The 16294-nt window shown below is 51.5% G+C and overlaps 1 protein-coding gene across 6 annotated transcripts in view; it reads left to right on the plus strand.

Annotated features, from left to right (window-relative positions):
- PAX7 (paired box 7) overlaps positions 1-16294 on the plus strand; it is a 129083-nt gene that overhangs the window by 44310 nt on the left and 68479 nt on the right. The window contains exon 5 of one of the 6 annotated variants that reach the window (XM_017852012.1): positions 2103-2108. The exons of the other annotated variants lie outside the window; for them this stretch is intronic. Coding sequence (XP_017707501.1) covers positions 2103-2108 — 6 coding nt within the window. The remainder of the gene's footprint in view (positions 1-2102; positions 2109-16294) is intronic. 6 annotated transcript variants of the gene reach the window in all.

The raw sequence follows: 16294 nt of genomic DNA on the forward strand, positions 1-16294 counted from the left end.
GGGAGGGAGGGAAGAAGGAAGGAAGGAGGGAGGGAGGGAAGAAGGAAGGAAAGAAGGAAGGGAGGGAGGGAGGGAGGGAAGGAAGGGAGGGAGGGAAGAAGGAAGGAAAGAAGGAAGGAAGGGAGGGAGGGAAGAAGGAAGGAAAGAAGGAAGGAAGGAAGGGAGGGAGGGAAGAAGGAAGGAAGGAAGGGAGGGAGGGAAGAAGGAAGGAAGGAGGGAGGGAAGAAGGGAGGAAAGAAGGAAGGAAAGGAAGGAAGGAGGGAGGGAGGAAGGGAAGGAAGGAGCTTTGGTCTGCACACACCCTGGAGCAGCAGCCCCATAAAAGCGGATGTTTCCCCATGAAGCCAGATTCTCGTAAAACATTGGAGCGCCAGGAGGACAAATCACAGAACGTAGATACTGGAGGATGCGGTGGAGGGATTGAGATTAGACGTAAGGAAACACAAACCTGTTACTATCTACAGGTCATGGAATCCTGGGTTGAGGGGTTGGAAATTTGAGGACCATTGGAAAAAACTCTACAAATGTGGTAGAGGCAGGGAGATGGTGTCAATGACCTTCCCACTCCACACCCAGGAACTCTGGCCCACCTGTCTACTTATGTGGGATCCCTGTCCCTAAGCCGGTCTAACCAGCACTGGGAGTTGAGGAAGGTCCAAACTTTGCCAAGCCAAGGCCAGTGGGACACATGCCCTCTGCCCAGGTCCCAATCCTCCCTTTTCTCTGAAGAATTAGCTACATGCCTCCCAGCTGAGCTATCAAAAGATGCTTCCTCCACATCCCAGTCTCCTAACCATGCTGCCTCTGGAACCGAGTAGAATATGGCAAAATTCCAAGCAAAACCCAGGAGCCCAGGGGCAGAGGTCCTCAGCCTTGGCTGCACACAAGATTCATATGAGGGAGCTTTCACAAATCCTAGTGCCCAAGGTGCACCACAGCCCCATTAAATCAAAATGGACAGAGGGTAGAGCAGTATTTTTTAAAGCTCCTTGAGCGATTCCAAGGAGTAGCCCAGGCTGAGAACTTCTGGCCCAGCGTCAGAGCTGTGGATATTCCAGCCACATTAGGTGCCTGAGTCACACCCTCTGAATTTCAACGTCCTGGCCCACACAAAGCAGGCACTGTCAGGATCATCTCACAGAGCTGTAAGGCAGACAAGAAGAGAAACCAGTGTGAGACAGCAGTGCCTGGCACCTAGTAGGTGCTCAGTAAATGCTTGTTAAAAATAATGATGGCCAGGTGTGGTGACTCACACCTGTAATCCCAGCACTTTGGAAGGCCAGGGCAGCCAAACTGCTTGAGATTAGGAGTTAGAGACCAGCCCTAGCAACATAGTAAGACTCCATCTTTACAAAACATTAAACAAAATTAGCTGGGCATGGTGGCATGTACTTGTGGCCCCAGCTACTCAGGAGGCTAAGGTGGGAGGATGCCTTAAGCCTGGGAGGTCGGGGCTGCAGTGAGCCTAGATCTTGACACTGCACTGCAGCCTGGGCATCAGAGTGAGACTCTGTTTCAAAATAATAATAATAATAATAATAATAATGACATAACAAAAATATTAACAGCTCCCATTTTTGCAGCACCTACCTGGTACCAGATACTTTGCGTGCATTCACATAAACTTTTCTCTGGGCCTGAATGATTCCTGGGACTGGCACCACTTTTCCTAAGAGGAGGGCTGCCTTTGTGCTGGCTTGAGGCAGGCGGGTGTGTCTGGAAGCCCTGGAGCAGGACCCTGGCTGGTTCTTGTTCGAACACGTCTTAGGTAACTTTTGGCAAACAGTGACTCAGCTGCCCTGGCTGTAGATGAGTTCTTCCCAGGCCAGGCCTGGCTTCCTCAAGTTTCCTCCTGCAGCATGTCAGGGCCCAGGAGGATGCAGTAAGCACCTGTGTCAGTTTTCCTCGGGGACCCTTGGGAGGGATCGGGGGCCAAGGGACAGGGGTCTCTCTTTTCCTTCTCCTTTCTGATGTGTTTGTTTTGCTGGAGCATCCTCCTGCCTCCTAGATGCTGGGGCTCAGAGAGGCAGAGTGAGCAGCCCAAGGGCACCAGGATTCAAACCTAGTTCTCAGTCTCTAAAGCCACATTCTGCTGGCAGCAGCCTCTGGTTCCACAGAGCAGGGGAGCAGACGAGGAATCCGTAGCCTCTTTAGAACTCCAGAGCCGGTGTCCCAAGTCAGTGGCCTCAGGTTTTAGCAAAAACAGTGACCGTAGGGTGGCACCCTCAGGAGATATGCTGTTGGCCACCCCTTCACCTCTTACTGATACACCCCCAGGGTGTCTGAGAACCAGTCCCAGCTCTCTCACTGACTGCTGGGTGACCTCTAGCAAGTCACATTCCCTCTCTGGGCTCAGTATTCGCATCCAGAAGATAACCAGTTGGGACTAGGTTGTCTCTCAGGTTGCTCCCAGCTTGAACCGACTCTTTTGATGCAGAAAGGATGTCTCAGGCTTTGGAGACAAAGTCTGTACTGGAAAGCTGTCCCAAAAGGGAAGGCTGGTGCTTGCCCCAGACCTCAGTACAATCCCATAGTCTGCTGCTTAGAAGCTTTGAGACGTGGACAGCAGCTTGGCCTCTCTGAGCTCTGGCTTCTTTATCTGCAAATGGAATGATAATGGTTGCAACATAGTTGTCATGGATAAAGGAGCTAATCCACAAAAAGCCCTTAACAGGGAGGCTGAGGCGGAAGGATCATGAGGTCAGGAGTTCGAGACCAGTCTGGCCAACATGTTGAAACCCCATCTGTACTAAAAATACAAAAATTAGCTGGGCATGGTGGCACGCACCTGTAGGCCAGCTACTCGGGAGGCTGAGGCAGGAGACTCACTTGAACCCAGGAGGCAGAGGTTGCAATGAGCCAAGATCGTGCCACTGCACTCCAGTCTGCGTGACAGAGCGAGGCTCCGTCTCAAAAAAAAAGAAAAGAAAAGAAAAGAAAAGAAAAGGGCCCTTAATACCTCCTGGTACATGGGAAGCGCTTTCTATGAGCTGAAATTTTCACTGATGAGGATTTCTCTGCATCTTAGACCCCCTGCCTATAAAATAGTACCTACCTCGTGGAGCCATGGCAAGGCTAAAATGCAACAGTGAGTGCTTGTAGCTTGGTGTCCAGCAAATGATCCCAACTATTGTAAAATCAATTATTTGCATGGGTGTGGCTGAGTCTCCTGTTTCCAACCCACATCTTGAGAGCAGCAACTGAGGAGCGGAGCATTGCAGGGCAGGGTGGAGGTGGCTTTTGTTTGCCCTACCCAGGGTACCAAAGACATTCTGTTCCCAAAGTCCTGAGTGCCCAGGCCCAGGGAACCTGCCTGTGCCCCTCACACCTCCTCAGCTGTGGCCCCACCAGCCCTAGCCCAGGCCTAGTTCTCCACTAAGCACCCCTCCACTCTTGCTTTACCTCAGGCCTGAGCTCTTAACCCCTAATTCATGAAACCTGTTGACTCAGGGCCCAGACCTGCAGCCCCAGGCATCTGTCCATCAGTCTATCTGTCCATCCGTCACACCGGAAACTTTGCTGGCCTCTCTTCAGGGCCTGACCAGAGGGTGCCAGCCAGGCGGCAAGGACTGCAGGCCATAGAGACGACAGCCCGGGCCGGTGTGGGTCCCTCCACCTGGCTCCTTGTCCCATCAGGCACCACTTAAGAGGAGGTACTGTTACATGTAGAGCGCGAAGGCAGGGCTGGAGACGCCTTTAGAAATGGAAATTGGACCCATTTGTTTATAATTTACTCTCTGACACTTAACGGGAACCCGATGGGACCAATAAAGGCTCAGAACTCACCCAACTCCTGCCTCAAAAGTGCTGGAGTCAGTCCAGTTCTCTGGAGGCAAACACATCTCAAAGCCAGGCAAGCCGCTTGGCTCCCAGCACCCCATACCCCCTCGCTCCCTCCCTCCTCGCTAAACTTCTGAAAGACCCCTCGCTGTTCCCTAGCTCAGTGTGCCTGCCAGCCTTTCCAAGCTGTGGGGCAGGAAGGCAGCAGGACTTGCTTTCGAGGTAGAGAGGGGCCTAGAAGGCAATTCGGGAGAGGACTAGAATATTCTGGGCACAAGGTAGGCAAAGAGAGGGGGCCAGTGATGGACAAGGAATCCAGTTTTCAATTTTCCTCTACAGAAAAATGAGTGCATGAGAGACAGAATAATTTTCCACTGTGCAGGCCCTAAGTGAAACCTCCTTGAGACATTGTGAGTTATTAAAGAGGAGTAAAGAAAAGAAATGGTAAAATCAGTTTGCCTTTAGCAGAACTGTACAATGCACTCTTATTTCCAGGGGAATCTAATTAGAGGGCAGACAGCCGAGCTTGGAAGGGGAAGAAAGCCAGAGGTTGGGGCTGGGAGGCCCCAGTGGGCCAGGTGGGAGGAGGGTGTGATGGTGGAGGTTGGGCCCTGGGAGAATGACCTTGGAGAGACATATTCCCTCCCAGCATCTCGGAGGGCTCAGCAGGCCTGGATTCAAATCCTGAATCTTGACCCTGCCTTATATCTTTGGGTTGCTGGCTTAACCAGAACCTCCACTTTCTTCATTTTAAAATGGGAACAGGCCAGGCGTGGCGGCTCATACCTGTAACCCCAGTGCTTTGGGAGACTGAAGCAGGAGGATCACTCGGGGCCAGGAGCTGGCATAGCAAGACCCTAACTCTAAAAAAAAAATTAAAAGTGAGCCAGGCATGGTGGTTCCCTAGCTGCTTGGGAGGCTGAGGCAGGAGGATCACTTAAGCCCAGGAGTTCGAGGCTGCACTGAGCTACAATTGCACTACTGCACTTCAGCCTGGGTGACAGAACAAGACCCTGTCTCTTAAAACAAAAAAGCAAATAAATAACTAAATAGAATAGGAAGAATAAAGTTCCTGTTGGTGTAGTTGTCAAGATGAAATGAGGGAATGTCTGAGCAGAGCTTGGCACATACGGGGCACTCCGTGAGTCTTTGTTTCTGTCCCTCCTCATTCACCAAGGTGCTCAGCCTGATATCCAACCCTAACAGCTTCCTCTTCCCACGCACCCTTGATAATACCCTTGACTTCCCAGAATCTCCCTTTGCCATCTCCTCTTCTTTCACCACTGCCCCTCTGAATCTAGCCACCAGGTCCCCTGGCATCCTGGTATTACAGGTCTAGCTTAGCCTCTGAGGCCACCAAGATATCCCATTCCCCTGTCTCTTACAGAATACATAAGATTCTTATAATAAAATATCAACTTTTTTTGTTTGTTTAGAAAGATATAATAGGAAATAAATGTCCTCAGGATTGTAAGGGTGCACCATGCACCCACCCAGCAGAACCATGGCTGGCAGGAAGTGTGTGTCCTTCCACATCAATTTCAGGAAGCACAAGGTGCAGCATCTTCCCAGGATACGCATCCCTATCTCAGATGCAGCGTCCCCTCCTGCCAAATGCAGCCCCAGACTGGACAGCACTGTTTTTGTTTTGTTTTATTTTGAGATTGAGTCTTGCTCTGTGGCCCAGGCTGGAGTGCAAAGGTTAGATCTTGGCTCACTGCAACCTCCGCCTCCCATGTCCAAGCAATTCTCCTGCCTCAGCCTCCCGAGTAGCTGGGATTATAGGCGTACGCTACCACACCTGCCTAATTTTTGTAGCTTTGGTAGAGAGGGGATTTTCACCATGTTGGCCAGGCTAGTCTTGAACTCCTGACCTCAGGTGATCTGCCCTCCTCAGCCTCCCAAAATGCTGGGATTATAGGAGTGAGCCACCGCACCCGGCCAGAGCACTGGTCTTTCATGCAGCCTCTATCAGGGCTATTTAGAGCAAGCACAGCATGGCGCTGATGCGGGGAAGAGGAGGTAAAAGAGTGTGGATGCAGCAGCACTGGCACATGCAGAGCTGCAATTTCCAAGGCCTCCTCACTGCCCTCCCTTAGTGAAACGGAGATGGAGTGGCAAGGGGTCTGTAGCACGGGTTCTGACTCCTGACGGACCTGGGTTAAAGTCCTGACCCAGCCACATATAGCTGTGTGACCTTGGATAAATCACTGCCCCCCTCAGAGGCTCTTCCTTAGGACTGGTTTAATATTGATGCCTACCATCTCTGAGTGCTTGGAATAATGCCAATTATGAATGCAAAGCTTAGTACCTGGCATAAGGCAAGAGCATCCTGGACACCCGTTACCACTGTTTTATCCCCATGGAGAGGACCACGTGCTCTTCAGAACTACGAAGCCCAATCCCACACTGTCAGCTCCTTAAATGAACACATTTTGTCCACCCCCAAATATCTAGAAGCATGACTTTGTGCCCTCTCAGAAGCAGTGCGTCTTCAGATTCTACCACCTCCCTGCTAGTTTAATGTAACTAACCTATGGCTGGCAACACTTTTGGAAAATAACATTGTTTATTTGATCAAGATTCAGTAAACTGGGCTCAGAGCAATAATTGCCCCAGGGTGCGAGTAACAGGTTTTATTTTTATTGATCAGAAAAATGTTTTTTATCTAAAACACATCAAACTTTTAAAAGGCGTAAACAGCAGGATCAAATTGAATTTTAACTCCTTTAAAAAGTGTCTCCTTCAGGAACCCATTCCAAAGATGTCCGACTCTTTGCAGTGAGATACTCAAACCCCAGGGTGGATGAGGGATTCCACGGGCAGGGGAGGGTGTTTTGGAGCTATAATGAAGACGCTGCATTTGCATTTGGGGGCCCACTGAGTGGCTGAGACATCTGGAAGCAAAAGGGGGAATTTGAGAGAGTACCTGTGTTGGTTTAGAGTGTCATTCCTCAACCTCTTGGTTCAGCTGGCTAGCTGGGGCTTCCAGCACGGGGCCAGGTATCTGCTGTTGCATAAATACATCTCTAATGAAATTACTGTACAAAACAATCCCAACATACTCACCAACAATCATGTTGGCTTGAAGAGCAAACTCTTTGGAACATTGCACCTTATTGCACAGATCTGGTCATATGAGAGGACGCAATTCTTTCATTCCTTTAACAAATGTCTGTTGAGCAATTACCGTAGGCCAGGCCCTCTTCCGGGCATTGAGGATAAAGCAATGAATAAAACAGATAAAAATCCTTATCTTGATGAAGCGGAAACATGGTTCCTCCGAGTAATTCAAGAGGGGAGGCTGGAAGGCAGCTCATGGAAGAGGGTAGGTGTCAGGTGTGGTTCCTGACTTCAGCTTTTTAAAGGCCACTCTCCTGATACTATGACAGCTCTTTACCTCTTTGCCAATGACACACCTGATTGCTGAACACAAAGGGAAAGATGGTGAGGAGAAAAGGGACTTAGGGAAAGAGCCAGGATGGAGAGAAGGGGTGAAAAGAGGTGACTCCAGAGCCCGGAGCAGGCAGGGAGGCAGGCTTCCAGGCTGTGGTCTGTCAAGAATCTGATGACACAGCCACCATGGCAAGTTGCAGGAGCAGGCACAGAGAAAGAAGTTCCCCCTCCAAGCTGGCCCCTTGGCATCATCTCCACCCTTTCCACGTGAAAAAGATCCAGGGCTTTGGAGCCATGAGGGGCTAGGACTTGGCACTGCTGTCTGTCCCTCTGTTTCCTCTGTGGTGATGGGGGAGAGGGGTTGTTTGTTTCTCCCTATGCTCTTGTTCCCTTTCACAGGGCAGCATGGTCCTGCTTATTTGCTGTTGCTAGTTTTCTCTGCATTTCTATGGAACACCGGTTCTCAAATTGTGAACCACCACCCCCCACCCCCACCAACAGCAGTGGCAGCATCATCTGGGAACTTGCTGGGAATGAGACTTCCTGAGCTCCCTCATGGGGCCCGACAACCTGTGTTTCCAGAGGCCCTCTAGGTGATTCTGATGCTGCTGACACTTGACAGCTCGTCTAGAAGATGTAGGGGAGGTGGCTTGCTTTACTTAAAATGCATTCATTGGCTTTGGTGTCTGCCCCACCTGGGTTTGAAAGGAGACTTTGCTACTTAGCATCTGAGCAAGTCTCCACATCTTTCTGAGTGTTTGAAAGAGTCGTCTTCCCATGAGATGATTGTGAAGATTCTGTGAAAGGATGCAGTGCCCACTGACTTCCTGAGACATAGTAGACCCTCAGTAGCCCCCTTCTTTCCTCTGTGGCTGCCTTACCTGACACACACCAACCATGAAAAGAAGCCGAAAGTGTCCAATAGGCACCATCTTAAGATGTTAGAACCAAAAAGGGACTATTTAGCCCCACCCAGCCCACCCAGTTTTATGGGTGAAGGAACAGAGGCTCAGAGAGGCCACCTACTTGGCCAAGGTGACATAGCATGTCAGGGCATCTCTCCTGTCCCCAGCCCGACTGTATGCCGGTGTTGTCCTGGGCTCTGGAGGTGGGGTAATGAATACATCAGATACAGCCCAGGCCCCCTTCTCGGGCTGCCCCTCCCACCTGCTGTCCTGCTCTCTGAATAGCTTTGCAGAGACTCCCAGCCAGGAAGCCAGAATGAGCCCCCGGCTGCTTTTGTAAACAGCTTTTGGAGTCTCATTTTCTGTCACAGCTCTCATAACTAGCTCGGAACGGGGCTCATCCCTGTGTTCAACCCTGATGTGTTGAGTGAATTCATATCTTGAAGGCGTGGCTCTAAGTTCGAGTCTTTCTTTCACTTCTTCTCTTGGTGGTGTTTCGGGGGACAGGAGTCTGGGCAGTGGGGAGATGAAGCAGACCCCAGGATCGCTCCCCTGATCAGGGCAGGGTGACGGCCCTCACTTAGCCTCCCATCTGCCCACCAGCATCCCTGCACCAGGAGCTGGTTCCAAGCCAGGTCCGCTCAGGACCAAGTTTTCCAGGGTTGGGGCATCCGCCTGACATAATACATAACAGTAATTAAGAAATAAGCCACCTCGCCCAGCTTCACAGCAATCATTTAGCTAAGTAACTACCATGGTCCAGTGCCTCAAAAATCACCATTAGAGTACGCTCCTTATGGCCATAAAATTTCTCGTTTTCTGCCTTTCACCAGCCTCCCCCTGCCATCTTCGCCTTGCTTTATTTATACATTCGTCCTCAAACAATGGCAATAAACTCTTTCCCAGAGTGTTGCAAATCAGAAATTTGTCCACATTTTTCCACCACCTTCCACTGTGGACCTGCTCTGCCTGGGAACGGCCCAGCCAGGCCAGCTGGAGAGGGCTGGGTTGCTGTAGATTGATGGAGGCACGACAGGATGGGGTTGCTGGGGAGAGAGGGTGGGGAGGGGGCCAGCGGGAGAATGCACTATGAAAGGCCTCTCGCTGCCCAGCGACCAGCCAGAGACACAAGGGGCCCATGAGTGGCTGGAGGAGGGGAGGTGAAGTTGGGGGAGGAGAGGGGAAGGGAAGGATAAGGCGTCCCCACCCCCTTCTCCTAAGAGGAAAAGAGGGGATTGGGGATCCCGGGAGGCAGGGCAGGCCCCAGGCTGAATGGGAGGGTGATGAAATTGGTCCTTCCCCTCCCCCACAGGAAGCAGATGATCTCAGGGCGTCCTGTCGCTTGTGCTGCACACCACATAGCTTAGGATCCTTAGGATCGTACCCCTTTCCGAAACTCCTCACCACCCCCACCAGTCAATGATCCTTTCTCCAGCAACAGGCATTGTTGAAAGCCAGCCACACTGTATGCCCAGCACTGTCCTGAACCCTGGAGATGGGGTTTATCCATCAGATACAGCCCAGGCCCCTTCTCAGGCTGTTCTTTGAGATCCAGGAAGACCCCTCGGTTTTAGGGGTAGGGAAAATGCGACTTAGAGAGGGGTTTAGACTCAGCAAAGGTCACACAGCAAGTTGGAGGTAAAGTCAGGGACAAACTTCAGGGTTTCAACCCCAATCCCCCTCGTCTTTACAACCAGCCCGCAGGCTCCTCTGGGGAATGTGAAGAGTCCTCTCATCTAAATGGGGCGTGCTGGTTGACTGCAGGTGATTTGGGGGACACTTCTGCCATGATAACTCGTGTTTTAATCTGGCGTTCCTGGAGGCAGTAACGGGAAATAACCAAGTTGATAGCTTTGGTGTTGGTGTCTCCAGAGCACCGGTGAAGTCTGTTTCATTGGGTGGGCTTCTCAGGTGGAGATTTTGTTTCTAAGGGGGGCAGCATGGCCTCCATTATAGCAACTGCCCCAGTGGTGGGCGTGTCGGGCTTATGTTTCCAGCGATCCTGCTTGACTTTCTCATCAGCACTCCAGGACCGGCACACAGCATGCCCATCTTTCGGAGAGCGCATCTCTTTCATGATGGCAGGATCCTGAGATCCCTAGTTCGCGTCGCGATGAACATTAACTGCTGTAGCTTTTGTTAGTGTGGTTTGTGAGGCACCGCTGGATGCTTGGTAAACACCTGTGGGGCACATGCTTCTTTGTACACCTTGCTAGGTGCACAGAATGTTAGGTTTCAGAGTTTTCCTGGGAGGCCTATTTGAAGGAAGATAGAAGTGTGGGGATAGACGGGAAACGGGAAGGATAGAAATAACTCCAGAGGGAAAGGAAACTGGCACAGAGTCCTGGGGGAGAAGCTCCGACTTTGGGGAAGCTTAATCAGTTCTCCTCGCTGTGCTTGTGATGACGAGGGTGGCTTCTTTATTTAACTGATGGCTACAGTTCCTATAGACTGTGATTAAAAGCATTCTAGCCGGGCACAATGGCTCACGCCTGTAATCCCAGCACTTTGGGAGGCTGAGGTGGGCAGATCACGAAGTCGAGAGTTCAAGACCAGCCTGACCAATATGGTGAAACCCTGTCTCTACTAAGCATACAAGAATTAGCCAGCCATGGTGGCATTCGCCTATACTCCCAGCTACTCGGGAGGCTGAGGCAGGAGAAACGCTTGAACCCGGGAGGTGGAGGTTCATTGAGCCAAGATCGCGCCACTGCACTCCAGCCTGGGTGACAGAGTGAGACTCCATCTCAAAAAAGAAAAAAAGAAAAAGAAAAAGAAAGACAAGTAAAGAAAAGAATCATTTAACCAGGCACAGTGCCTCACGCCTGTAATCCCAGCACTTTAGGAGGCCAAAGCAGGTGGATCATCTGAGGTTGAGATTTCAAGACCCGCCTGACCAACATGGAGAAACCCCTTTTCTACTAAAAATACAAAATTAGCCAGGCATGGTGGTGCATGCCTGTAATCCCAGCTACTCGGGAGGCTGAGGCAGGAGAATTGCTTGAACCTGGGAGGTGGAGGTTGCAGTGAGCTGAGATCGTGCCATTGCACTCCAGCTTGGGCAACAAGAGCAAAACTCTGTCTCAAAAAAGAAAAAAAAAAATTCTAGAATGATAGGAACCGCAGAGATGTCCTTAGTCACTCTGCCCTCGAGCAATGCCCAGTATAATAAAAAATAGAGTTTCCACCCTTGAGGAACTCCCAGTCTTATTATAAAGGCACATCTCTACCCTGGGCTGTCCTCAGTTTGATGGGAAGATGGACTTTCCACACATACCCACATATCCACTGAAAGCTAATTATTAGTCTCTAGCAGGAGTTGATACCAAGGGCTGAGAGGACAGCACGGGCAGCAAATGCCACAGGGATTCAAGCAGAGTTCTCTGGATGTGGCAGTCTTGGAGGGTTTCATGGACTATGTGGCCTTCGTGTCTCGACTGGGAGGATGGTGGGGTTAGACAACAGGGACTAATTTGAAGGTAACATCCCAGGGCACAAGCCGGTATGGAGGCTGGAAGTGGCTCTGCAGGGTGGGCATGTTTGAGCCGGTGCAGAGGACCTGGCACGGCAGGCTCAGAAGTGCCACCTCAATGGTTAAGAGGGCACTGGGACCAGCTGCCTGGCCTTCACTGTCATTCTGCCACTGAGTTACTTGACCCCTTTGAGCCTCAGTTTCCTCACTTGACCCCTTTGAGCCTCAGTTTCCTCACCTATAAAATGGGGTACTGATGAGCATTGTAGTGAGGTGATGTGACTTGCTACAGGAAAGGTGCTTCGTAAGGTCAAAGCACACTAGCAGTGGTTTGAATGCTTCTTCCCCTGTGGCCTTCACACCCAGCCCCACTGGAGGACACTGCATGGGTTCACAGAGCCCCGTCTTCAGGGTAGAGTGAGCCCCAGGTTTAAGTCCTTCTTCATGGCTGAGCCCAGAAGCAGGGAGTTACAGGGCAGAGGGAGGAGGCTGAAAGCCATTTTCCATCTCCACCTCCGAACAACTTTCCAACTGGACACAGCCCCTCTGTCTCCCAGGGCTCCAGTACTGAGGAGGGGTGAGGGCGTAGGGAGGGGGAGAAGGAGGGTCCCGCAGGCTTGGCCTCTCAGGCATGTGGTCCTTTCACAGCCTCTCTGTGGGGTGCGGATGGGTGATCGGGCTGCCTTTTCCTCGCCATGTCGGGCAGCTTCATCTGGCCACTGGAGCCCCAGCTACTGCTCTTTCGCCTCTGCTGATTTTGAGACCTCTCCTTAGGCCTCCCCTGCTCCAGCTTCCTGGGTGTCTGTCTTCCTCTGGCCCCTTAGTGCCTCCAGCATTTATGCTACAGCTGAATCACTTACCTGAGACCACCTGGCCCCTTCTTCTCTGTAGGTACATTTTGCATCCAGGACAGATTTCTGGGGAAAGGATGGGGTGGGATGGACGTGGGGTCTGTGGGCATGGCTTGGGGTGTGCAAAGCCTCCACCATGGAAGAATAAGGAAAGGATGACAAACGCGTGTTCATTCATTCAGTCATTTGCTCATTCATTCATCCGTGCATTCATTCCTTTGTGTTTTGTGCCAGGCAAATGTGCTTGCCTCTGAGGGACACAGAAGTAAAATAGGTCCACGCTACATGGAGGGGCCAATAATAACAACAGCAGCAATAATAACAGCTAACATGGATTGGGCGCTTACTGAGTACCTGGAACTGTTCTTGCCTTGCAGTAATTCCTTTCATCTTTGCGCATGACAACTCTATGGGGTTAGTACTAGTCTTGTCCTCATTTTACAGATGAGGAAATTGAGTCCCAGAGGAATGAAGTCACTTTCCTAGGTTAGTGGGGGTAGTCGTATCAAGGGTACCCCATTCTGTGTGTTTCTCTAGGTTCCCTCCCCTGGAGCCACACCAGTACCTTGGGGAGTAGGCAGGGTGGCAGCTCTTATTCCCAGGGGATGGATAAGCAGATGGAGATTCCAAGAGGACAAGTGACAAGTGACATGCTCAGGGTCACACCGTAGGTCATGGATGAGCCCAGAGTGCCAGCTCTCCATCTGCCAGGCTTCCGTTTTGAAGGAGAGGAGAGACTAGGTCTGGGAGTGGTGGCTGGCAGGCTGGCCAGCCCAGAAGTGCCCATCACGCACAAGGCTGGGAGCTCAGCCTCTGTCCAATTTTCCTCACCTCCCCTCCTCCTTTCTGTCTCCCATCACTCTGGCCCTTTAGAGATAAGAAGAATAAGGCTCAGGACTTAAACATACCCAGGAGTTATGGCTGGTGGGAGGCAGATTCCAAACTCGAACCCAGGTCCGTCTGACCCCACTGCCTCTACTCTTCTCACCTCTCCCCCAGTGCCAACCCTTGCTACCTCCACCACACTCTGTAAGACAGGACCAAGTGGGCAAGCCCTTCAGGAGCAGCATAGTGACCTCTGCTCTGCCCAGCACAATCGTTGCTCTCCCTACTGCTTAAATAACTTGGGTGAGTAAATGATTGAAATAACCCATAAGAGAAGTGAATGAGAACTAGCGAGTAATTTCAAGATGGACTTAAAGTCACAGGAAGAGTGTAAAAGATTTTGAGCCGGGTGTGGAGGCTCACGCCTATAATCCCAGCACTTTGGGAGGCTGAGGTGGGCAGATCACTTGAGGTCAGGAGTTTGAGACCAGCCTGACCAACATGGAGAAATCCAGTCTCTATTAAAAATATGAAGTTAGCCGGGTATGGTGGTGCATGCCTGTAATCCCAGCTACTCGGGAGGCTGAGGCGGGAGAACTGCTTGAACCCAGGAGGCGGAGTTTGTGGTGAGCTGAGATTGTGCCATTGCACTCCAGCCTGGGCAACAGAGCAGGACTCCGTCTCAAAAAAAAAAAAACAAAAAACAAAAAAAAAGATTTGGAGCTGAGCTCCTCTTAGAGTGGGCCTGCCCCTGCCCCCCAAGGTGCCCTCTTAAAATGTCCCACCTTGTCCTCCTCACTAATCCACAGCTGCCACCCCTTCCAAAACTCCATATTAGCTGCACAGGACACCAGCATGATAAAGAGACCGAGTTGGAAGGGTCCTCATGACATCTTCAGCTTCAGCCTCTTGCCTCATCTTCCATATGTGCTTTGTGCTTGGTACACAGCTTGGTGCAGAAGAAAGAGCTCTGGGTCTGCCACGAGAATACAGGGCTCTGAATTCTGTCCGTGCAACTACACAGTACCATTTCAAGCAGTACTACTTCCTTCTTCCTAGAAAGACTTCTTCCTGGCAGGAATGTACACACAGTGCCCTCTAGTGTCTAAGGACAGTACCATGCTGCTAGCACAGAGCCAGGATCAGAGAATGCCCCACTGCAGTTTCCCCTTGCATCAGATTTTGTGGTGCAAATCATCTACCTAGGGCTTAGAATTTTATTTTATTTTATTTTATTTTATTTTATTTATTTTACTTTATTTATTTTATTTTATTTTTTGATACGGAGTTTCATTCTTGTTGCCTGGGCTGGAGTGCAATGGTGCAATTTCTGCTTACTGCAACCTCCGCTTCCCGGATTCAAGTGATTCTTCTGCCTCAGCCTCCAGAGTAGCTAGGATTACAGGCATGCACCACCATGTCTAACTAATTTTGTATTTTTAGTGGAGACAGGGTTTCACTATGTTGGTCAGGCTGGGTTCGAACTCCTGACCTCAGGTGATCCACCCGCCTGGGCCTCCCAAAGTGCTGGGATTACAGGTGTGGGCCACTAGGCCCAGCTGGGCTTAGAATTTTAAATCCGGCCTGGTGGGGTTGGATGGGAGCTCCCTGGAGAAGAAAAAGTTTTGTCAAGTTTTGTGAACAAGGGGAGAGTCCAACTGTGGCTTTCCTAAAGACACTCTCCTCTCTCCCTCCTCTCCTTGAGTTGGGAGAGTGAAATTGAACCTGTGGGCTTCTCTCAGTCACTGGGAGACAGCGTAGGATTTGGAGTCAGACAGAGCCTATTTGGATCCTCGTGTTGCCAATGCTTCCCGGCCCCCAGGAGGCCTCTGGGGCAGCCAGAGGACCTGGCCACGGAGCCTGAGGCCTGGGTTCTGGTTAGGGGCCGGCGGCACCCTTCAGATGTCAGCATGGAGGGGTCTCGCCCTTTGCCTGCTGTTGGGCCCCATGGAGGGGGAGGAGCCATGTCGGCCCCTTTCTAGAATCCCCTTCGAGAAGAAGCAAGAAGTGTTCCCAACTGAATCAATGCCACCTCACCCTGTCTTCTTCCCAGTAGAGAATTGGGGGTGTGGGGAGCAGCCTGAAGTGGGTGGGACTCCAGCCCTGGAAAACCCCACATTAGAATCCCCACCCTGCCACCTTCTGCACAGTGGCCCTGGGCAAGTCCCTGAGACTCAGCTCCTGTCCCCTCCTCTGGGACCAGCAACTTGGCTATGTAGCCTTGGTCCAAGGTTGGAGATAATGGACTCCCCAGATGTGCTGTGGCCTTAAGACATACCCAGCCCCTCCTGGGCCTGCCTGGGAAGGGGAGAGAGGAGGCACTGCCGGGCTGTGGGCTGGGGTAGGCAGGGCCTGGGGAGTTGATGGAGATCCCATCTGTCAAGGATGGGTCTCAAGGGGAAGGTGCAGAGCCCCCTGTCTACTCCTGTACCCTCACTCAATCCCCTTCTCCACCTGTCCCTGCACTACTGCCCAGCTGTCTGGATGGGGCAGGGCACCTGGCTGGGGTCCCTGCTCACCAGGACAGGGGAGTACATGTGTGTGGGAAGAGGCTGGGGGTAAGGAGAGTAGTCGGGTACAGCCAGAAACCAGAGCAGGGCTAACTGGTCAGGCGGTTGACTCAGTGGCTCCATCCAGGACCTGACCTCCCCTCCACCCATCTCCCCTGCACTGCTAGAGTAGGGCTGGGTTGATTTCACCTTTGAACTCCCAGATACTGGGACTGAGTGAGTACACAGACACATTTGAAATGAATCAAGCGTGGATAGTTTTGCTCTGTCCCAGCAATGAAAATGCAGCTATGGGCCGGGCGCGGTGGCTCAAGCCTGTAATCCCAGCACTTTGGGAGGCCGAGGCGGGCGGATCACGAGGTCAGGAGATCAAGACCATCCTGGCTAACATGGTGAAACCCCGTCTCTACTAAAAAATACAAAAAACTAGCTGGGCGCGGTGGCGGGCGCCTGTAGTCCCAGCTACTTGGGAGGCTGAGGTAGGAGAATGGCGTGAACCTGGGAGGCTTAGCTTGCAGTGACCTGAGATCCGGCCACTGCACTCCAGCCTGGTCG

The sequence above is a fragment of the Rhinopithecus bieti genome, unplaced genomic scaffold, assembly GCF_001698545.2.
Source record: "Rhinopithecus bieti isolate Rb0 unplaced genomic scaffold, ASM169854v2 scaffold_33652, whole genome shotgun sequence".
Lineage (NCBI taxonomy): Eukaryota > Metazoa > Chordata > Mammalia > Primates > Cercopithecidae > Rhinopithecus > Rhinopithecus bieti.